General features: G+C 48.1%; 1 protein-coding gene across 1 annotated transcript in view; it reads right to left on the reverse strand.

Moving 5' to 3' along the window:
- Positions 1 to 23868, reverse strand: part of MIA3 (MIA SH3 domain ER export factor 3) — a 129784-nt gene that overhangs the window by 77368 nt on the left and 28548 nt on the right. Inside the window, exon 6 of the mRNA XM_068233456.1 lies at positions 17884 to 18020. Coding sequence (XP_068089557.1) covers positions 17884 to 18020 — 137 coding nt within the window. The remainder of the gene's footprint in view (positions 1 to 17883; positions 18021 to 23868) is intronic.

A 23868-nucleotide genomic window follows, 5' to 3' on the forward strand; every position in this document is an offset into this window, starting at 1 on the left:
GCAAAGGAAAGTGAGCATACTGCCTTCCTGGCACACCAGTGACAGTGGGCCAGATTTATCAAAAAATTTACTGACTGAAGTTTTTTCTTCTTAAACTGTTCTAATCAGCAGAGGAACAGTTCTGCATGATATGAAACTTCTCAAATCCTACATAATAGCGGCAGTTTACTGTGGATTTCTAGAGCTGCACTACAGTTAAGAAAAGTGAAAATCCATCCCTAAACTGCAGCAGATTAAAAAAAAAAAGCTTAATAGCAGTTCTTCAGGTAGTGCAAGCTAGGCATAAGTTGTTAAATACTCCCCTCGCCCCTGCTGCCAGGTGTCCTGTGAAGATGTTCTGTGCTTAACCCTTCCATTGATGCAATACCGCAGGTGTATTGGTTACCTCAGCAACAGCAATTTCCCTCCCACATTGAACTGTCTGAAAGACCTTCCTAAAGGTGGGTACACACGTCAGATAAAAGTCTTTGGAAAATGAAAGATCACAGACCAATGTTACCCCCTTCCGTGTAGTATGAGAGCCATACTCTACACAGTCTATTCTATGGAGCTGAACTCCACATCAGACAGAAATCTTTGCTAGATGCTGCACACAAAGATGCTGTACACATGCAACAGATCAGTATCTGCAAAAGATCTGTTCCTGCAAAATGCATTCATAGTCTGATATCTGCAGATCTGCACACCTTATTTAACGGACAATTATCTGTAGATCAGATCCACCAGGTTGGATCTTCAGATCGGCAGATAATTGTCTGATCTGCAGATGAATGTCCGTTAAACAAGGTGTGTATGAGATCTGCAGATATCAGACTATGAATGCATTTTGCAGGAATAGATCTTTTGCAGGAACAGATCTTTTGCAGATACTGATCTGTTGCATGTGTACAGCATCTGTGTGTGCAGCATCTTGCAAAGAGTTTTTAGCTGATGGGGAGTTCAGCTTCATAGAATAGACTGTGTAGCGTGTGGCTTTCATACTACATGAAGGGTGGTAAGATTGGTCTGTGATCTTTCATTTTCCAAAGACTTATCTGACGTGTGTACCCACCTTTACTCCTTTTTCTAACAGTGTAAGAAGGAATCTGCACTATTTAGTGATTTCTTAGGATGTCTGAAACAGTTCTGCATAGATTTCTAAAAACCTACTAATATTTTGTCTGACACTCTTGATAAATCTGCCCCGTGCAGTTTCTGATAGTCAGCTTGAGCCCGGGTGCAGCAATTACCCACGCAACACCTTTTAAATAAATTAGCATGAGGCCCCCTCGTTGTATCCAACCCCTTGACTGGTAACTGGTAAATCATACACACACCTTGCCCCTGACACCATCTCCCCACGTAGCAGAGTAGCTCAGCGGAGCAGTGTAACATTGACCTGCTCCAGCGATACGTTGTCTTTTCTGTTCTTCCTGGCAGTCACATGCTCTGTCCTTCCATAACTCCTCGCAATCACGTGACATGCCTCAGGAGCCAGAGGTATGATGAGTAGAGGCTGTGGCAGTCAGGAAGATCAGAGAACTGGGGCAGATAAATACTAAACTGCTCCACTGCACTACTCTGCAGAAGGGGGAGTACTCGCTGTAGTTATGCCACTTAGTTTGAGACTGTTCAATAAATATTGATAATATATCATGCCTGAAGCAGTAACTTAAAGTTTTGAAAGTTTGCAAAGAACTCTTGTACAGTTAATCATTAAAGGTATCACTTAAACAACTTGTGTTGTTATGTCTTTGGATTCTCTCAATGACTGAGGACCAGTGCACACCAAAAAGCGCTAGTGTAAAAGCAAACACTTAAGGCCTGAGCCCATTAACGCAGTTGTGCGCAGTTGTGTCCACTTTTCAGCAACACATCAATGTCACAGATGCTGAAAAGCGGACACAAATGCGTACACCTGTGTTAGTGGGCTCAGGCACTTCGTGAGTTTAAGGCGTGCCTGGCGGTTTTTTGTTTTGTTTTATTTTTTGGTTTTTTCATTTGGTATAGCTCTTTTTTTGTTTTGTTACAGTAGAGCTGTGACTAAACAGCTTTTGTAACAAAAACGCTTGGAAAATCGCCCTGATCTTGCGTTTTTCAGAGCATTTTTCCCCTTTTTTCTGTACTTAACACTGAGGCAGAATCGCCTCAGAAATCCGCAAAAATGCTGCAGGACCCGCATTTGCGTTGAGGAGAACATCCCATCGCTCTGGTGTGCGCCATCCCATTCAAATACATTAGATAAGTGCTTTTTCAAAGCACTAGCATTTTTAAAAACACTCAAAAGCTCTTGGTGTACTCCAGCCCTAACAGCGGACCACACACACAACAATACTACGATTATGAATTTATAGAATGCCGACAACTTCTGCTGAATTTTCACACATGCATAATATAACACGGAACCATTTGCAACACAGGCCTCTTTCACACAGGAGGCGGAATGCAATGAATATACCATCAGATACTCCCATGCACCGGCTAGCACTCGGTATGGGTGGTGAGGAGGACCCCCACGCCGAAGCTACCTTTGAGCACAGCCTTCTTTTTTTTGCCTCCGGGTAACCCCACCAAGTGCCAATTGAAGACACCTGTGGTGTTCAAACAAAGAATCAAACTCAGTACTCTAGCAGTGCAAGGCAAGCGTGCTGTCCTCTCAGCCTCAGAGCTGGCCCGTACTGTGGCTTTCCACATCACTCTGTATGCCCTAATGACAACCCTAACCAAGGCTATATCACTCAAACACACCGTATCCAGCACAGGAGATTTGGGCACAGCCGGCACCACCATAGACTGTGATAGGAATTACAGCTATAGCGCGCTCAGTGAGTAACGTCGGCGCCATCAGAAGACGAAGCTGAAGTTACTTTTAAAACACTGTAATTCGTCCCTCAGCAATAACTGGAAGCCAAATTACATCATTCCCCACCATCCATGTGGACCTGAAGGGGGAATAGTAATTAACCTTGGCGGTAACCCCGAGATGAGCTCGGGGTAAGCCGCCGGAGGATTTCTCAGGCCCTGCTGGGACGATTTTTTTTTTTTTTTTTTTTTAGAACACGCAGCAAGTACTTTGCTTGCTGTGTGTTCGGGTCGATCGCCGCCACGATACAGGGCCTCCCCCCCCCCCCGCATACCCCTTGCTATGGGGTGGATCAGGACTCCCTGTGACGTCACTCCGTTCGCCGCCATGGCGACGGGGGAAGCCCTGAAGGAAATCCCGGATGGGCTTGAATGCCGACGGCGATCAGAGGGGTGGGAGGGATACCCCAGGGAGGGGGAATCATGTAGCTAGCGCTAGGCTAGCTACATGATAAAAAAACATTAGGCTTAAAAAACCTCCCGTTGCCGCGCAGCCGCAGAACAATTGACCACCAGGGAGGTTAACGCAGCTTAGACTTGTGCAGGAGCAGGGTGAGCCGTATATCGGCTGTATCCTGCGCCCAAGTCTCCTGGTGGCGATTTCATATGTACTCCTATCACTTGTGTTTTTCTACAGTAGCCAAACAATACACAATACTTGAAGCACCCTTAATGGTAAGATGGTCAATGAAAACAACAATTCAAGCTTGCATGCTTATTTCATACAAATAGTATTCTGCTTGGCTTTGGGGCAAATGAACTTCCTGCTGAATCTGATTGGCCCAATTTCAAGCTGTGTTAGAATTATTAGCACGCCATCGACAGTCTTCTACTCAAGAAACAGTGACTTGCAATGTAGCATATCAACATAGTTACATAGTTATTTTGGTTGATAAAAGACATACGTCCATCGAGTTCAACCAGTATAAAGTACAACTCCAGCCCGTCCCCCACATACCCCTGTTGATCCAGAGGAAGGCGAAAAAACCCTTACAAGGCATGGTCCAATTAGCCCCTAAAGGGAAAAATTCCTTCCTGACTCCAGATGGCAATCAGATAAAATCCCTGGATCAACATCACCCTAACGCTCACAGACAACTAAGGTCATTAAAGTGGACCTGAACTCAGAACTTCCTCTCTGCTCTAAAAGATAAGCAACAGCATAATAACATTTAAAGAAAAAACATTGCTACAGCTGATACAAATCCTGCAATAAATCTGCAGTGTGTCTACTTCCTGCTTTCTAGGAAGCAGATAGCCTGTTTACAAATTAGCTGCTCTGCCGTGGCAGAGAAGATTACTGAGTTGACACAGCCACATTCACATTAACATTAACGTGCAGCCGTCCTCAGAGGTGACATGTAGCAGTTCTCTACCACTGGGTGGCTCTGAAAAGTGTGGCGTTACAACTGCTGCCATTTGGCTGCATTTGAATTGCACCCGAATGGTGCTTGAGGGCGACAGGCTGAACTGCCTGACACGAGCACAGTTCATCGTTCCGTGTGAAAGAGGTCTAAATATGGCAGCCTCTAGATCCCGTGCTTCAAATAACAACAAAAATAATATAATGATTCTCCTACTATACAAAATACATAATCCATTTCTGTGGTGATTCTGCCCCCTGCTGGGAAATAATGATATACAGAGAATCTACATTCAGTGTACGGAGATGCTATCATTACATAATAAAGAAGTGACCCCCACCTTATTAATATGAGATAGACGTTTCATACTTAAAGGAATACTTAAAGGAGAACTGTAGTGAGAGGTATATGGAGGCTGCCATATTGATTTCCTTTTAAGCAATAGCAGTTAGTGGTGCTCAGCAGAGCTCGAATATTCGAGTAGCTCGAATATTCGAGCTCTTTTTCAGCTATTCGAGCTCGGTATTCGAGCTCCGAATAGCTGTAGCTATTCGAATGGGCTATTCGAGAACACTCGAATAGCCCATTCACTATTCGAGCTATTCGAGCAAACCGGCGCTATTCGAGCTCGGTACCGAGCTCGAATAGCGTCATAGCCCAGATTGATGTGCTTAGAGCCAATCAGAGGGCTCCCAGGCCCTCTGACGGCAGCCAATCACAGAGGGGGACCCTGGCCAGCCCCTACCCTATAAATAGCGGCCGCCATGTTCGGGTTTTCCATGCTTGCCTGAGACTTGTACAGAGAGAGATCTGCTCCTTTGTGCTTTGGCTTAGCAAGTGCTCTATTGTGTTCATTTACCTAGCGTTTTTGCTCACCTACACCTGCCATATACACCTGTATTGTTGTTATTTAGATAGACATTGTATTTTAGTTAGTAGCTTGTGTGTTACATTAGAGACAGGCAGCTGCTGCAAGCTTACAGGTTTAGGCCTCAGGGGGGCCTTGCCTCTGTGGGCAGCTGTCCTCTGTTTATTTCTCTCATCATCTATACCAGTATTTCTGCTGTCCTTTACTAATAGTATTGTAGTTATACTGTACTAGGAGTAGGACACTCACTGACTGTCACTGTTTATAGGCTACTAGCTAGCTCCTGCGTGTGTGCACTCACTCACTGTCTGTGTGTACACACACTCTATTTCCTTCTGATTACTGATTGATTATTGTTAGTTGTACTTACTTACTACTTACTCTTACTGTACCCGTAGGGACACTCACTGTCACTGTTCATATAGGCTACTAGCTCCTGCGTGTGCGCACTCACTGTCTGAGTGTACACACACAACACACACTCTATTTCCTTCTGATCGCTGATTGATTATTGTAATTAGTTAGTTCTACTTACTGTTACTACTTACTCTTACTGTACTAGGAGTCTAGGACACTCAGTCACTGTGTTCATAGGCTACTAGCTCCTGCGTGCGTGCACTCACTGTCTGAGTGTACACACACCCACACTCCATTTCCTTCTGATCGCTGATTGATTATTGTTATTAGTTAGTTCTACTTACTGTTACTACTTACTTACTCTTACTGTACTAGGAGTCTAGGACACTCAGTCACTGTGTCCATAGGCTACTAGCTCCTGCGTGCGTGCACTCACTGTCTGAGTGTACACACACCACCCACACTCCATTTCCTTCTGATCGCTGATTGATTATTGTTATTAGTTAGTTCTACTACTTACTGTTACTACTTACTGTACTAGGAGTCTAGGACACTCAGTCACTGTGTCCATAGGCTACTAGCTCCTGCGTGCGTGCACTCACTGTCTGAGTGTACACACACCACCCACACTCCATTTCCTTCTGATCGCTGATTGATTATTGTTATTAGTTAGTTCTACTACTTACTGTTACTACTTACTTACTCTTACTGTACTAGGAGTCTAGGACACCCAGTCACTGTGTCCATAGGCTACTAGCTCCTGCGTGCGTGCACTCACTGTCTGAGTGTACACACACCACCCACACTCCATTTCCTTCTGATCGCTGATTGATTATTGTTATTAGTTAGTTCTACTTACTGTTACTACTTACTTACTCTTACTGTACTAGGAGTCTAGGACACTCAGTCACTGTGTCCATAGGCTACTAGCTCCTGCGTGCGTGCACTCACTGTCTGAGTGTACACACACCACCCACACTCCATTTCCTTCTGATCGCTGATTGATTATTGTTATTAGTTAGTTCTACTACTTACTGTTACTACTTACTGTACTAGGAGTCTAGGACACTCAGTCACTGTGTCCATAGGCTACTAGCTCCTGCGTGCGTGCACTCACTGTCTGAGTGTACACACACCACCCACACTCCATTTCCTTCTGATCGCTGATTGATTATTGTTATTAGTTAGTTCTACTACTTACTGTTACTACTTACTTACTCTTACTGTACTAGGAGTCTAGGACACCCAGTCACTGTGTCCATAGGCTACTAGCTCCTGCGTGCGTGCACTCACTGTCTGAGTGTACACACACCACCCACACTCCATTTCCTTCTGATCGCTGATTGATTATTGTTATTAGTTAGTTCTACTTACTGTTACTACTTACTTACTCTTACTGTACTAGGAGTCTAGGACACTCAGTCACTGTGTCCATAGGCTACTAGCTCCTGCGTGCGTGCACTCACTGTCTGAGTGTACACACACCACCCACACTCCATTTCCTTCTGATCGCTGATTGATTATTGTTATTAGTTAGTTCTACTACTTACTGTTACTACTTACTGTACTAGGAGTCTAGGACACTCAGTCACTGTGTCCATAGGCTACTAGCTCCTGCGTGCGTGCACTCACTGTCTGAGTGTACACACACCACCCACACTCCATTTCCTTCTGATCGCTGATTGATTATTGTTATTAGTTAGTTCTACTACTTACTGTTACTACTTACTTACTCTTACTGTACTAGGAGTCTAGGACACCCAGTCACTGTGTCCATAGGCTACTAGCTCCTGCGTGCGTGCACTCACTGTCTGAGTGTACACACACCACCCACACTCCATTTCCTTCTGATCGCTGATTGATTATTGTTATTAGTTAGTTCTACTTACTGTTACTACTTACTTACTCTTACTGTACTAGGAGTCTAGGACACTCAGTCACTGTGTCCATAGGCTACTAGCTCCTGCGTGCGTGCACTCACTGTCTGAGTGTACACACACCACCCACACTCCATTTCCTTCTGATCGCTGATTGATTATTGTTATTAGTTAGTTCTACTACTTACTGTTACTACTTACTGTACTAGGAGTCTAGGACACTCAGTCACTGTGTCCATAGGCTACTAGCTCCTGCGTGCGTGCACTCACTGTCTGAGTGTACACACACCACCCACACTCCATTTCCTTCTGATCGCTGATTGATTATTGTTATTAGTTAGTTCTACTACTTACTGTTACTACTTACTTACTCTTACTGTACTAGGAGTCTAGGACACCCAGTCACTGTGTCCATAGGCTACTAGCTCCTGCGTGCGTGCACTCACTGTCTGAGTGTACACACACCACCCACACTCCATTTCCTTCTGATCGCTGATTGATTATTGTTATTAGTTAGTTCTACTTACTGTTACTACTTACTTACTCTTACTGTACTAGGAGTCTAGGACACTCAGTCACTGTGTCCATAGGCTACTAGCTCCTGCGTGCGTGCACTCACTGTCTGAGTGTACACACACACCACCCACACTCCATTTCCTTCTGATCGCTGATTGATTATTGTTATTAGTTAGTTCTACTTACTGTTACTACTTACTTACTCTTACCGTACTAGGAGTCTAGGACACTCAGTCACTGTGTCCATAGGCTACTAGCTCCTGCGTGCGTGCACTCACTGTCTGAGTGTACACACACTAAATTTACTTGTGATTACTACTACTGATTATTGTAACTGCTAGTTGTACTTCCTGACTGTTAATACTTACTTACTGTACTAGGGGACACTCACTCAGTCACCTCACCAACCAACCCACTCCATTAAAGTACCCCACTTTTCACCCGCCCTTTTACAAAACTTTTGTCTATACGCCCAAAACATTGAAGATGTCTGGAAGTGGCAGCCAGCGCGGTTTGGGCAAGGGGAAGGGCAGCAAGGGAATCAGGAAGAGAGGGAGCAGCATTGTGGCAAGCCGCGGCCGCGGGCGCGCCACCATGCACAGTTCCGCAGCAGCAGCAGCAGCGTCAGTGGCTAACATTCCTCCCATAGCCACTGGCCGTGGACGCCTTGGGCGCCGCCCAGGAGGAGCATCTGCAACTCACGCTGCAGAGACACAGCAGCAGCAGCGTGTAGCACCTGCTCCCATTTTCCTCCAGCCGGGTCGGAAACGTCCCATTGAGGAAAAGGATGCAGACACTGTGGTGCAACTCATGACGGAGGATGAGCAGCCCGCCATCAGCTCTGCATCCGAGGCCTCCACCCTCACCACCACCACCACCACCACCCCTGTTCGCAGCAGCCGCCCAGCAGGGTCTGGGGAGGAGGCCAGTTCACCGTCAGTCGCCGACCTCTCATTCAGCACTCTTTTGACCCCAGGCATGATGAGTCAATTGAATGCTGTTGTTGGCGATTTGGAGGAGGAGATGCTGATGGGCACTTTGGGGGAGGAGGGATTGGACAGCAAGACTGTGGCGACAGTCAAGCGTCCCATCCATGCATCAGCAGAGGAGTTTGGGGGGTCATCATCAGAGCAGGACATGTTTCAGGAGGGGCATGATGATGATGACCCGGTGACAGACAGAGACTGGGTGCCAACACATCCAGAGGATGTCGTCCTCAGCAGCTCTGAGGAGGAGGAGGAGGATGCGGTTGTGGGCCTTGCAAGGAGGCGCATCATTGCAAGCATTGGCAGCGTCCCACAGCCTGCTGGTGTCTCAGGCTCAGCAGCAGCAGCAGCAGCATCAGCCAGTACCACCACCAGCCGCACCCAAGACCCCCCCCCCCCCCCAACCACCACAGGGAAACAGGCAGCAGCGCTTCCATGCCGTAGGGGGATGTTTTTGTCACCAATCTGGCGGTTTTTCACCATGCCCACAGTGTACAGCAAGTACGCCACTTGCAACCACTGTCAGCGGAAGTTGAGCAGAGGTGCAGACCCCTTGAAGTTCAGCACCAGCTCGCTGATCAACCACCTTTCTGCGAAACACTTCCACCAGCATGAGGAGTTCCAGAGGCTGAAGGCATCTGGTGCTGGCAGTGGCACCAATCCCATCACTGCACAGCCTTCAGCAGCAGCAGCAGCAACAGCAGCCACCCGCCCTCCTGCTCCTCCAGCAGCACCAGCAGGAGTGCGGAAACGCCCTGCTCCTCCCCCCTCTGCAACTCCTGCCGCCGACACTGAGGCCTGTTCTGGCAGCCAGTCCTCAGTGGCCTCCTCTGCTCCGTCTGCTGATTCCCGTGCCAGCAAAAAGGCACGCCAGAGCCTTTTGAGCGAGTCCTTCCAGGGGGTGGTTAGGGCTCTGCCTCCCAGCAGCCGTCGCGTGCGGCAGCTGAACGGCTTGCTGGCACGGGCCATGTGCTCCCAACTCCTGCCGTACACGCTCGTGCAGGAGGGGAGCGACATGCGGGCGCTGCTTGCTTGTGCAGCCCCAGACTGGCAGCTCCCCAGCAGACACTTCTTCGCCCGCAAGGCCATTCCTGCACTGCACCGCTTTGTGATGGCCAATGTGGAGCGAGGGCTGGAGCACGCGGTTGGTGAAAGGGTCCACGTCACCATGGACTCCTGGAGCAGCCGCTTCGGGACAGGCCGCTACCTGTCCTTCACTGTCCACTGGGTCAGCTTGGTGGAAGGGGGTGAGGATGGGAGAGCAGCAGCGGGCACAGCAGCAGCAGCAACACAGTGGGTGGTGCCACCCCGCAGGGTCAGGGGAACTGCAGCGGGTTCCTCCGATCCTCTGCCATCCTCCGCCACACCTGGCCAAACCCCCCGCCTCAGCAGCAGTGTGAAGGCCCGCCACTGCCAAGCGCTGCTGCACTTGGTCAGCCTTGGCAAGACCAAGCTGACGGCAGCCCACGTGTTGGCCAAACTCCAGGAGCAGGAGCGGATTTGGCTGACCCCCAGAGGCCTCAGAGTCGGAGAGGTGGTGTCCGACAATGGGGCCAATCTGGTTGCTGCCATAGACAGGGGAAACCTGACCCACATCCCCTGTCTTGCCCACGTGCTGAACCTGGTGGTGCAGAAGTTCCTGCGCACCTACCAGGGGATGGACGAGCTGCTGGAAACGGCAAGGAACGTTGTGCGTCACTTCCGGCGCTCGGCTGCAGCCTGTGCGAGCCTGGAAGACGTGCAAAAGGAGCTGGATCTGCCACGCCATCGGCTGATCATTGACGTTCCGACTCGCTGGAACTCCACCCTGGCGATGTTGGAGCGTCTGGTTGAACAGAAGCACGCTGTCAACCACTACCTTGCCCTGGCCACTGTTTCCGCAGCTCAGAGAAGGGACAAGACCAGCAACATCCCGTCCATCGTCCCCGATGATGACTGGAGGCACATGCAGCAGGTGTGCTTAGTGCTGGCTCCCTTCCTGCAGGCCACAAACATGGTGAGCAGGGACCATGCTATGGTCTGCGAGTGGGTGCCCCTGGTTTCTCTGCTGAACAGGGCACTCGATGCTTTGCTGGCACAGGGAGCGGCAGCCTTGGACCAGCAGGAGCGGCAAGCAGCTGCACAGTCCACCTCTGAGGGGGAGGAGGAGGAGGACTTGGTGGAGGTCCCTGACCTGGCTGCTGATGAGGGGGATCAGCGCAGTGCAGCTGAGTTGGTGCGGGGGTGGAGAGAGGATGAGGCAGCAGAGGAGGAGGATGAGGAGGACAGCACTGACGTCGATGTGCCAGCAGACGTGGCCCGCCTCTTCCCAATGGCAGCGCACATGCTGACGTGCCTGCGCAGGGACCCCAGGGTGATCCAGATGAAGCAGAGGGAGGACATCTGGATCAGCATGATGTTGGACCCACGCCTCAAGGGGAAGTTGAGCCAGTTCCTGCCGCCTGCAGGAGGAGACCCAGCGCAACAAATAAGGAGCTTGCAGCAGGCCCTTGTTGAGCGCTTGGAGGAAGCCTTCCCCCAGCCTTCCACCCCCACTGTCCAGCAGCCAGCACAGAGGCAGCAGCAGGTGCCTGCATCCAGCAGCAGCAAGCGCCCCACAGACCTGCTGTCTCTCAGCCACGAGCTCTACAGGACTGTAGAGGCTCCGGCAGCAGTGACTAGAGAGGAGATGCATGCAGCAGCATCCTCCTCCGGTCACAGCCAGCGCCTGACCCGCATGGTGGCTGACTACATGGGGTCCTACAGCGGGCTTGACAGCGATGCCCCTGTTGATCCCATGGAGTATTGGGTCAAGCGCATGGAGATCTGGAGCGAGCTGGCGCAGTACGCCCTGGAAGTGCTGTCCTGCCCCCCTTCCAGCGTGCTGTCCGAGCGCTGCTTCAGTGCAGCTGGTGGCGTGGTCACCGAGAAACGCTCACGTCTGTCTCACAAGTCTGTGGACAGACTGACGTTTCTCAAGATGAACCAGGCGTGGGTGGAAGGCGAGTTCCTGGCCCCTGTTGTCGGCGAGAGGGGGACATGAACTGGCTGCCGGAACTTAGTACCATCGTTAATGTGCCTTACCACCCTTTACCACCTCCTGGCTCCTGCTCACTAAGCCAGCCTGGTTCACTTTGACTATTACGTCGCCTGCAGCCACACATTTCACACCTACAGTGGGCTGCTGCTGTGTACTGCCCTTCTGCTGTCTGTCTGTGTTTCCCACTGCCAGGGTACACAGAATTACCGTCTGCTGCCACTCTGCCACCAGCTATTACGTCACAACAATAGCTGCTCACACTGCTCCTCCATTCCTCCTGCTGCTGCTGTCTGTCTGTGTTTCCCACTGCCAGGGTACACAGAATTACCTTCTGCTGCCACTCTGCCACCAGCTATTACGTCAAAACAATAGCTATATTGGTTGTAAAACCAAAACCAAAAAAAACCAATAAAAAAAAAAAAAGGTTTAATTTTTCTGAGGTGCCCGGGTTGAAAACTGTGTTGTCCCAGTTGTGTATTGGACACAATGTGGGCTGCACGACCGCTGTCTGGGACCTCCTGTTGTGTTTATTTACAGCCCTGGTATCACCGCTAGGTACCAGGGCTATTATGTCACGCTGCCTACCTGCTGCCACACTCACACTGCTCCTCCATTCCTCCTGCTGCTGCTGTCTGTCTGTGTTTCCCACTGCCAGGGTACACAGAATTACCGTCTGCTGCCACTCTGCCACCAGCTATTACGTCACAACAATAGCTGCTCACACTGCTCCTCCATTCCTCCTGCTGCTGCTGTCTGTCTGTGTTTCCCACTGCCAGGGTACACAGAATTACCTTCTGCTGCCACTCTGCCACCAGCTATTACGTCAAAACAATAGCTATATTGGTTGTAAAACCAAAACCAAAAAAAACCAATAAAAAAAAAAAAAGGTTTAATTTTTCTGAGGTGCCCGGGTTGAAAACTGTGTTGTCCCAGTTGTGTATTGGACACAATGTGGGCTGCACGACCGCTGTCTGGGACCTCCTGTTGTGTTTATTTACAGCCCTGGTATCACCGCTAGGTACCAGGGCTATTATGTCACGCTGCCTACCTGCTGCCACACTCACACTGCTCCTCCATTCCTCCTGCTGCTGCTGTCTGTCTGTGTTTCCCACTGCCAGGGTACACAGAATTACCGTCTGCTGCCACTCTGCCACCAGCTATTACGTCACAACAATAGCTGCTCACACTGCTCCTCCATTCCTCCTGCTGCTGCTGTCTGTCTGTGTTTCCCACTGCCAGGGTACACAGAATTACCTTCTGCTGCCACTCTGCCACCAGCTATTACGTCAAAACAATAGCTATATTGGTTGTAAAACCAAAACCAAAAAAAACCAATAAAAAAAAAAAAAGGTTTAATTTTTCTGAGGTGCCCGGGTTGAAAACTGTGTTGTCCCAGTTGTGTATTGGACACAATGTGGGCTGCACGACCGCTGTCTGGGACCTCCTGTTGTGTTTATTTACAGCCCTGGTATCACCGCTAGGTACCAGGGCTATTATGTCACGCTGCCTACCTGCTGCCACACTCACACTGCTCCTCCATTCCTCCTGCTGCTGCTGTCTGTCTGTGTTTCCCACTGCCAGGGTACACAGAATTACCGTCTGCTGCCACTCTGCCACCAGCTATTACGTCACAACAATAGCTGCTCACACTGCTCCTCCATTCCTCCTGCTGCTGCTGTCTGTCTGTGTTTCCCACTGCCAGGGTACACAGAATTACCTTCTGCTGCCACTCTGCCACCAGCTATTACGTCAAAACAATAGCTATATTGGTTGTAAAACCAAAACCAAAAAAAACCAATAAAAAAAAAAAAAGGTTTAATTTTTCTGAGGTGCCCGGGTTGAAAACTGTGTTGTCCCAGTTGTGTATTGGACACAATGTGGGCTGCACGACCGCTGTCTGGGACCTCCTGTTGTGTTTATTTACAGCCCTGGTATCACCGCTAGGTACCAGGGCTATTATGTCACGGCGAGCTGCCTGCCTCATTGACTGCCTGCTGCCACACACTCATCCTCCTCCTCCTGCTGCTGAATTTACCTCCTGCTGTCTTTGTGTTTCCACTGCCAGGGAGCACATACAATGGCGCTTCCAACATGCGTGCGCCCACCAGCTATTTGTTACGCTCAAAAATAGCTGCATTTCTTTAAAAAAAAATTTGAAAAGAGAAATACGTGAAGAAGAAGAAGAAGACGATATTGAAAAAGAAGGAGAAGGAGAAGATGAAGAAGAAGATGAAGAAGAAGATGAAGATGAAGATGAAGAAGATGAAGATGAAGAAGAAGAAGAAGATGAAGAAGAAGAAGATGAAGAAGAAGATGAAGAAGATGAAGATGAAGAAGAAGAAGAAGATGATGAAGAAGATGAAGAAGAAGAAGAAGAAGATGAAGAAGAAGAAGATGAAGAAGAAGAAGATGAAGAAGAAGATGAAGAAGATGAAGAAGAAGATGAAGAAGATGAAGATGAAGAAGAAGAAGAAGATGATGAAGAAGATGAAGAAGAAGAAGAAGAAGATGAAGAAGATGAAGAAGAAGAAGAAGAAGATGAAGAAGAAGAAGAAGAAGATGAAGAAGATGAAGAAGATGAAGAAGATGAAGAAGAAGATGAAGATGAAGAAGATGAAGATGAAGAAGATGAAGATGAAGAAGATGAAGAAGATGAAGAAGAAGAAGAAGATGAAGAAGAAGAAGAAGAAGATGAAGAAGAAGATGAAGAAGATGAAGATGAAGAAGAAGAAGAAGATGATGAAGAAGAAGAAGAAGAAGAAGAAGAAGATCTAGAAGAAGATTAAGAAAGATAAAGAAGAAGAAGAACAAGTATATACAGTAACACTACACTACTGAACCAAATTAAGGACACAACTTCTCTTTCCACATTTTTTTTTAAAGGAACATCCCCACATAATCACTTGCTGTTGTTACTTGGAAAAAAAGATGTTTCTTGCATCATTCACCCTCAAAACAAGTGTTGGAAGCTATTTTGGGCCAATTCGAATAGTCAGCTCGAATAGTGAGCTCGAATACCGACTCGAATAGTGAGCTCGAAGTCCGAGGTCGAATCGAATAGTAAAAAATATTCGACTCGAATATTCGACTGACCTCGAATAATTTACTATTCGAATTCGACCAAATTCGAATTTTTAAAAGGGGTATTTGAGCACCACTGATAGCAGTTGCCTGGCTGTCCTGCTGATCCTCTGCCTCTAATACTTTTTGCCGTAGACCCTGAACAAGCATGCAGCAGATCAGGTGTTTCTGACATTTTTGTCAGATCTGACAAGATTAGCAGCATGCTTGTTTCTGGTGTGATTCTGCAGGCAGATAGCTCAGCAGGGCTGCCAGGTAACTGGTATGGCTTAAAAGGAAATCAATATGGCAGCCTCCATATACCTCGCACTACAGTTCTCCTTTAAAGGAAACCAGAGCTGATATAAAGAAAACGTTTCATACATACCTGGGGCTTCCTCCAGCCCCATCTGCACGGATCGCTCCCACGCCGCCGTCTTCCGATGCTAGCAACTCCGGTACCGTGTCCCGTCACTTCAGCCAGTCAACGCAGGAGACGTGCGCCCTCTATGTATCTCTCCAGCGACTGCTGCACACTTCTCTTATGCTAGACTGGCTCCGACGGACAGAAGTGACGAGACCCGGTTCCCGAAGTTGCGAGCAGCGGAAGACGGCGGCGTGGGAGCGATCCGTGCCGAGGGGGCTGAAGATGGCGGCGTGGGAGAGATCAGAGCGGATGGGGCAGGAGGAAGCCCCAGGTATGTACAGTGGGTTGCAAAAGTATTCGGCCCCCGTGAAGTTTTCCACATTTTGTCATATTACTGCCACAAACATGCATCAATTTTATTGGAATTCCACATGAAAGACCAATACAAAGTGGTGTACATGTGAGAAGTGGATTGAAAATCATACATCATTCCAAACATTTTTTACAAATCAATAACTGCAAAGTGGGGTGTGCGTAATTATTCGGCCCCCTGAGTCAATACTTTGTAGAACCACCTTTTGCTGCAATTACAGCTGCCAGTCTTTTAGGGTATGTCTCTACCAGCTTTGCACATCTAGAGACTAAAATCCTTGCCCATTCTTCTTTGCAAAACAGCTCCAGCTCAGTCAGATTAGATGGACAGCGTTTGTGAACAGCAGTTTTCAGATCTTGCCACAGATTCTTGATTGGATTTAGATCTGGACTTTGACTGGGCCATTCTAACACATAGATATGTTTTGTTTTAAACCATTCCATTGTTGCCCTGGCTTTATGTTTAGCGTCATTGTCCTGCTGGAAGGTGAACCTCCGCCCCAGTCTCAAGTCTTTTGCAGTCTCCAAGAGGTTTTCTTCCAAGTTTGCCCTGAATTTGGCTCCATCCATCTTCCCATCAACTCTGACCAGCTTCGCTGCTGAAGAGATGCACCCCCCGAGCATGATGCTGCCACCACCATATTTGACAGTGGGGATGGTGTGTTCAGAGTGATGTGCAGTGTTAGTTAGCGTTTTGCATTTTGGCCAAAAAGTTCCATTTTGGTCTCTTCTGACCAGAGCACCTTCTTCCACATGGTTGCTGTGTCCCCCACATGGCTTGTGGCAAACTGCAAACGGGACTTCTTATGCTTTCTGTTAACAATGCCTTTCTTCTTGCCACTCTTCCATAAAGGCCAACTTTGTACAGTGCATGACTAATAGTTGTCCTATGGACAGAGTCTCCCACCTGAGCAGTAGATCTCTGCAGCTCATCCAGAGTCACCATGGGCCTCTTGACTGCATTTCTGATCAGCTCTCTCCTTGTTCGGCCTGTGAGTTTAGGTGGATGGCCTTGTCTTGGTAGGTTTACAGTTGTGCCATACTCCTTCCATTTCTGAATGATCACTTGAACAGTGCTCTGTGGGATGTTCAAGGCTTTGGAAATCTTTTTGTAGCCTAAGCCTGCTTTAAATTTCTCAATAACTTGATCCCTGACCTATCTGGTGTGTTCTTTGGACTTCATGGTGTTGTTGCTCCCAAGATTCTCTTTGACAACCTCTGAGGCCCTCACAGAGCAGCTGCATTTGTACTGACATTAGATTACACACAGGTGTAATCTATTTAGTCATTAGCACTCATCAGGCAATGTCTATGGGCAACTGACTGCACTCAGATTAAAGGGGGCCGAATAATTACGCACACACCACTTTGCAGTTATTTGTAAAAAATGTTTGGAATCATGTATGATTTTCGTTCCACTTCTCATGTGTACATCACTTTGTTTTGGTCTTTCACGTGAAATTCCAATAACATTAATTCATGTTTGTAGCAGTAATGTGACAAAATGTGGAAAACTTCAAGGGGGCCGAATACTTTTGCAACCCACTGTATAATATTCTTTGTATAATTCTTTATATCAGCTCTGGTACACTTTAAGTGGGAAAAAAATGATTTTAACTTACCTGGGGCTTCTCGCAGCCCCCTGGAGTTGTCTTGGGCCAACGACATCCTCCTGATTCCCTCCGGCCAGCAGCGGCGACCCCCACAAAGCTGGCCCGTAGCTGGCTACTACGCATACATGGCCTGAGCCATGCGGACCTTTTCACGTACTGCACATGCAGTAGTCGGCAACAGGCAAGCTTTGCGGGGGTCGCTGGTGCTGGCCGGAGGGAATCAGGACGTCATGGCAACAGGACGACTCCAGAGGGGCTGCAAGAAGCCCCTGGTAAGTAAACTTTTTTTTTTTTTACTTTAAAGTGGGGTTGGCAGCCATAAAATCAAATTCCATTTACTCACTGCTCTGTGTTTATTATGTAGTCTGCATCCTGAGCCTGGCCGGAAATCAATCGAAATGATCAACTGGGTAGCCATACTGCGGCATCGATATCTGTCAGGTTCATTTTGATTGAATCGTCCAGATGTCGATGCTGACAATAGAGTAATGTCTGGGCACCATAGAATACAGCGATCAAGCCATGGGCCAGGGTGCGCAATCTCACTGTCCGTTTATAAAAGTGGCAATCACATTTTTTAATAATAGGCCTCACTGACGCATTTCCAAAACAGCTCATGTAATAAGCCCCATTGTGTACTCACCAGGCTAGCTACAGGAGCCAGAGACTTCTTAGCGGCAATGAGAGCAGCAGCTACACCGGAGAAGATGCGAGGTGCTGATATCTGCCTGGACTGTGACGAGTCACTTGTCTCTTCTGCTTCTTCTTCCAGCACTGGGACTAAAGAGAGGAAACATTCTGTTATATGTCTTTCATCCAGTTCTCCAGTACCTCTCAGGAGGAATCTTATCAATGCTATCAAATGTCACATCAGTTCAACCACAACAAACATTTTAAAGGGGAACAATAGTAAAATTTCCCCTCTGCTCCAAACAATAAGTTGTTAAAAACACTGTAAAGTAAAGAGACACTAAAGTGAAAAAAAAATGATATGATTTGTATGTGTAGTACAGCTAAGAAATAAAACATTAGTAGCAGAGATATGAGTCTAATATTGTTTCCAGTACAGGAAGAGTTAAACTCCAGTTATCTATGCAAAAGTGCCGCTGAGCTCCACGACTTTCAAAGTCGCAGAGAGCTTATTATCTCAAATGTCTGGCACTGTATTGTTTTTTTTCCTGCTGAGGACAGTTCAAAAGTTCACTAGCCTGCTCTGTGAAATAATTTAGAATACTGAGTGTAATGTGTGAACTGCAAATATTAGAGAATGATGCAATGTTATAAAAAAAAACTTTATATCTGAAAATAAAAATATGAGAATATTTTCTTTGCTACTAATGATCTAGTAATTATCCGTACTACACAAACAATTCATTATAACAATTTTTTTTCGCTTCAGTGTCTCTTTAAGCCTTGTACACATTCTAGATGATTGTCGGACAATGCTTTTCGACCATTTTCGGCAAGAAATCGATCAGGTGGCCATGTCGCAGCATCAATATTTGCAAGATTTGATCGTTATGATTGAAAATTGAAGAATGCACGGGCATTCTTAAAGGGCAACTGTAATGAGAGGGATACGGAGGCTGCCATATTTATTTCCTTTTAAACAATACCAGTTGCCTGGGAGCGATCACGTCAAATCCAGAGCAGGAGATTTGGGCGCAGCCGGCGCCACCATAGACTGTAATAGGAATTATGCCTATAGTGGCACACAGTGAGTAACTTTGGCGCCGTCAGAAGACGGAGCTGAAGTTACTTTCAAAACACTAATTCGGCCTCCAGCAATAGCTAGAAGCATCATTCCCCACTATCCACACGGACCTGGAGGGGGAATAGTAATTGATGCCACTGGGACTTGTGCAGCAGCAGGCTAAGCCGTATCCTGCGCCCAAGTCTCCCGGCGGTGATTTCACTCGTACGCGCCTGGCAGCCCTGCTGATCTATTTGGCTGCAGCAGTGACCGTATAACACCAGAAACAAACATGCAGCTAATCTTGTCAGATTTGACAATATTGTCAGAAACACCTGATCTGTTGCATGCTTGTTCAGGGGCTATGGCTGAAATTATTAGAGGCAGACGGACAGCCAGGCAACTGGTATTGCTTAAAAGGAAATAAATATCCAGTGTCGGACTGGGAGGTGGAAATACTGAGGGAATCCACCTGCTGGCCAAGCAACAGTAACCCTGTGTTATCACTCCCAATAGAAAAAATAGAAACCTGCAGGAAGTCTTCACTGTGAGCAGCATCACCTGATTACTGCTACTTGGCCAGCAAGTGGATTTCCTCAGCTTTTCCACCTCCCAGTCCGACACTGTAAATATGGCAGCCTCCATATCACTCTCACCTCAGGTTCACTTTAAGACCTGTAAACACACGCTCAATCAATGTCGCTTGATGGGGATCGGGAAGAAATACGTTGTGCAACATATGTATGGCTGGGGCTGTGCCGATGCGTTGCTCGCTGTTCTATGCAGAGGAGCGGCCCGGGAACGATGCTGTATGGTGGGGGGCTTAAAGAAAATCTGTAACTAAAAAAAGTTACCCCTGAGGTACTCACCTCGGGTGAGGGAAGCCTCCAGATGCTATCGAGGCTTCCTGTGTCCTACAGCAGCAGCGATAAAGCTCCCCGAAGAGCGGGGATGTAAATATTTACCTTCCCGGCTCCAGCGCAGGCGCAGTATCGGCTCTCCGCTCGGAAATAAGTGGAAATAGCCGATCTCTGTCGGTCTGCTCTACTGTGCAGGCGCAAGTCTCCTGCGCCTGCGCAGTAGAGCAGACCCAACAGAAATCGGCTATTTCTGCCTATCTCCGAGCGGAGAGCCGCAACAGCGCCCCCGCTGGAGCCAGAAAAGGTAAATATTGCACAGCCTGACAAATTGTCATGCATTCCGTGGGCTGCAGCAAGATCATCGTGGGACACAGGAGGAAGGGGGAAGCCTCAATAGGGTCCAGAGGCTTCCCCCTACCGAGGTGAGTACCTTTAAGATGGAAGAAAAAATGCCTCTGGCCATCGTTCGCCTGATGTGATCCGCCAGGACAGACTGCTGGCCGACCAGCCGGGGCGCATCAGGGGCTGCTGTATTCAAATACACTGGATTCTCGGCAGAGGCGGTCATTTTTAGCCACCTCGGTCGAGTTTAATCTGGCATGTGTACGGGCCTGTAAGGTGCCCATGCATCAAGTGAATTTGGCGGCCAATCGACCAACCCCGCGGGGCGCAAATGAGTTAGAGTGCGGAGACAGAGGTGGACACTGGACAGGTAAAGTATTAATGCACAGGGAGGGCCACATTTGTGGAGATGCAGCCGGGATTTCTGTGGCATTCGTCATTCGAGATTATCGCATGCAGTTACCGCCACGAACCCGATCGAACATGTTGGCCCGAAATTTACTTGCATGTCCGATCAATACAGGCGACCGATTTCTGCCCGAAATAGGTCGAATTGTCGAAAGGGCATGCTCTTGGCAGCACCGATTTTCATCAGATCCGCTAAAAATGATTAAATATGATGGTCGATCAGTCGCCAAGTCTACAGATGTATGGCCACCTTAAAGGTAGCCATACACTGGTCGATTTGCCATCAAATCGACCAACAGACAGATCCCTCTCTGATCGAATCTGATCAGAGAGGGATCGTATTGGCTGCCTTTACTGCAAACAGATTGTGAATCGATTTCACTATGAAACCGATTCACCATCTGCTGAGCTGAACCCCCCCCCCGGCATACATTACCTGAGGCTGGTACCTGGGCGTGATGTCCCCGTCATGTGGCACCTCCGGCTCCGGCATCCGCATATAACTTACGCTATTACACCAGTGACAGCGGAAGTTCAAATAGAGCGCCCTCTATTTGTACTTCCAGCGGAAGTTATACGAGGATGCCCGAGGTGCCATGACGGGAGCAGTGACGGACGGGATGCCCGGGAGCCAGCCTAAGGTAATGTATACCTGCGTCGAAAGGCCCCGAATCGTACACCGCAAGCGACGCGCTCCCTACCCGCCAGCGATCGACGGTAATTTCCCGCACGGCGCGATCGACGGACCGATTTATATCAGGAGGAAATCAATTGGTCAGGTGCGTTTAGCGCGAACTATTTGACAGCAGATTCGATCCCAGTGATCGAATCTGCTGTCGATCGGCGGGAAATCAGGCCAGTGTATGGCCAGCTTTACACTCCACTGCCGCTAATTGCTAAATTGCAGGACAAATTATCAGATTATGTAATCAAGTAATTACTGAGTAAACAAAGTAGATTACACAGCTTTAGCATAAGCTCTGCTCTCATTCTCCGCTCATTGCAAAACTGACTTAACGGCTCCTATTTTATAAACAGGACTTGGTCACACTTGTCACTCTGCAACTTCTGTGCAGTCTGCAATAATCCCTGGCAGGCGGATGAGTTCCCCCCATATAGCCTTTGGTGGCAACGCATCTGCCCTGGGGTACAGACAGACCACAGCGGACACTACGCTGTCTACTCACGCCGGCCGCATGTGATCCGGTGCAAGTGGGAACCGAGCCTTTACCAATACAATAGCTTCAAAACGATTTACATTTTGTTTCCTTTTAGTTTAATGCTGAGTTTAAAGTGTACCAGAGATGAACAACTATAAGGAATCATTCACTCCTAAAAACGTAAACGCAAGCGTTTTACGTTTCTATGCGCTTTTTTCCCCCTCCTGGCTCTCCACTGCGCGCTGCGTTTTTGTAAAAAGCACTTTGAGGCGCTTTTTCAGAGCGGTTTTGTAATTCACTCCTTGAAGTCAGGAAGTGAACTCTTTAACCCGGAAAATAATAAATACAATGTATTTATTCTTAAAAACACGCAATTGCTGCACAAATCGATTTTGTGAGTGTTTTGCACTTTCCCTATACCTTCCATTATAGCAAAAACACCTCAAAAATGGTCCAGGCATCGCTTTGCTGAGCGGATCGGAAACGAACCACTCAGCTGGGAACTCTCTCATAGGGAATCATTGCACAAGCGTTTTGTGGGCGATTTTAAAAATCGCCTGCGCTTGAAAAAACTCCCCTAGTGTGAACAGGCCTTCTAAGTTTTGTACATACCTGGGGCTTCCTCCAGCCCCCTTCGCAGTGATCGCTTCCACGCGTCTTCCTCCACCTCCTCCAGCGGCTGGGAGTGAGATGGGGTGCGCACCAGGCCGTACTGCACATGCGCCGACTGGCCCCGACTTGGCCGCACAGGCGCAGAGCACTCTCAGCCACGGGAGCAAGGCAGGGCGTGCGCACACAGGCCGTGCATGCGCAGTGCGCCCCGACTGGCTAATCTTAGACGGGAGAAGGAGGAGGAAGTCTAATCTGTAATGGGAGAAGGAGGAGGACGACAGCGAGGGAGCAATCGCTGCGGAGGGGGCTGGAGGAAGCCCCAGATATGTATAAAACTTTTATGTTGTTCATCTCAGAGTCCCTTTAAAGAGGAACTCCAGTGAAAATAATGTAGTAAAAAAAGTGCTTCATTTTTTACCATAATTATATATAAATGATTTAGTCAGTGTTTGCTCATTGTAAAATCTTTCCTCTCCCCGATTTACATTCTGACATTTATTACATTGTGACATTTTTACTGTGGGCAGGTTATGTAGCTGCTCCTAGCTGTTTTGCCTGTTAGAGACAGCTGTAAACAGCCATTTCCTGTCTGTGAACATTGTTACATTGTGTCAGTTTGCCCAGAGTACCGCGGTACCCAGAGCTTCTTGTGGGAGGGGTTTCAGCACAAAATCAGTCATACAGTGCCCCCTGATGGTCTGTTTGTGAAAAGCAATATATTTCTCATGTAAAAGGGGGTATCAGCTACCGATTGGGATAAAGGTCAATTCTAGGTTGGAGTTTCTCTTTAATGCTTTAGACCATAGATGAAATTTAAGTTTCATCCCACTTTAAAGAGAACCTGTAACAAAAAAAAAACCCTCGGGATACTTACCTCGGGAGGGGGGAAGCCTCAGGGTCCCAATGAGGCTTCCCCATCCTCTGTAGCTTGGGGAAATCCAGCGCTAGCTCCCTCAAAACCTCCTTGACAAAGCCTGACAAGTGGTGCACCTGCGCGGCCAATATTTACCTACCACAATCCTGCGCAGGTAAAGAAATAGCCCGATCCTATCAGCTCTACTGCGCAAAGGACTCGCACCTGCACAGTAGACTGGATACGATCGGGTTTGGCGATTTCTGCCTTAGCCCGAATGAAGAGCCACTACTGCACCTGCGCAGGTTTACCCTGCAGGTGTAAAAAAGGCCTAAAGGACAACTGTAACATCCTATACAAATGTTGGATACTTAAATAAGATGGGGTATGTCTCTGGATCCTTTAAACCCTTCCCACTCCATTCTGCATCCCCTCCTTTCACTACCGGGGTCCCCGTTCCTGCCTCTGACTTTAACGTTAAAGAATCCTTCAGCTCTCCTGGGAAGGCCACGGAAGTCCTTGCGTCTACGAAAACTTCCGAACATGAGCGGCTCCATACTGAGCACGTGTGCGCCGCTCGTATTAGGAAGTACTCAGAGACCCAAGTATTTCCAATGAGACTCGAGGACGCAGCCGGCAGGAGATGTGAACGGGGGCCCGGAGTTGTGAATGGGTGCTGTATATTAGCAGTTAATTCTGC

The sequence above is a fragment of the Hyperolius riggenbachi genome, chromosome 4 (genome assembly GCF_040937935.1).
Source record: "Hyperolius riggenbachi isolate aHypRig1 chromosome 4, aHypRig1.pri, whole genome shotgun sequence".
Taxonomy (NCBI): domain Eukaryota; kingdom Metazoa; phylum Chordata; class Amphibia; order Anura; family Hyperoliidae; genus Hyperolius; species Hyperolius riggenbachi.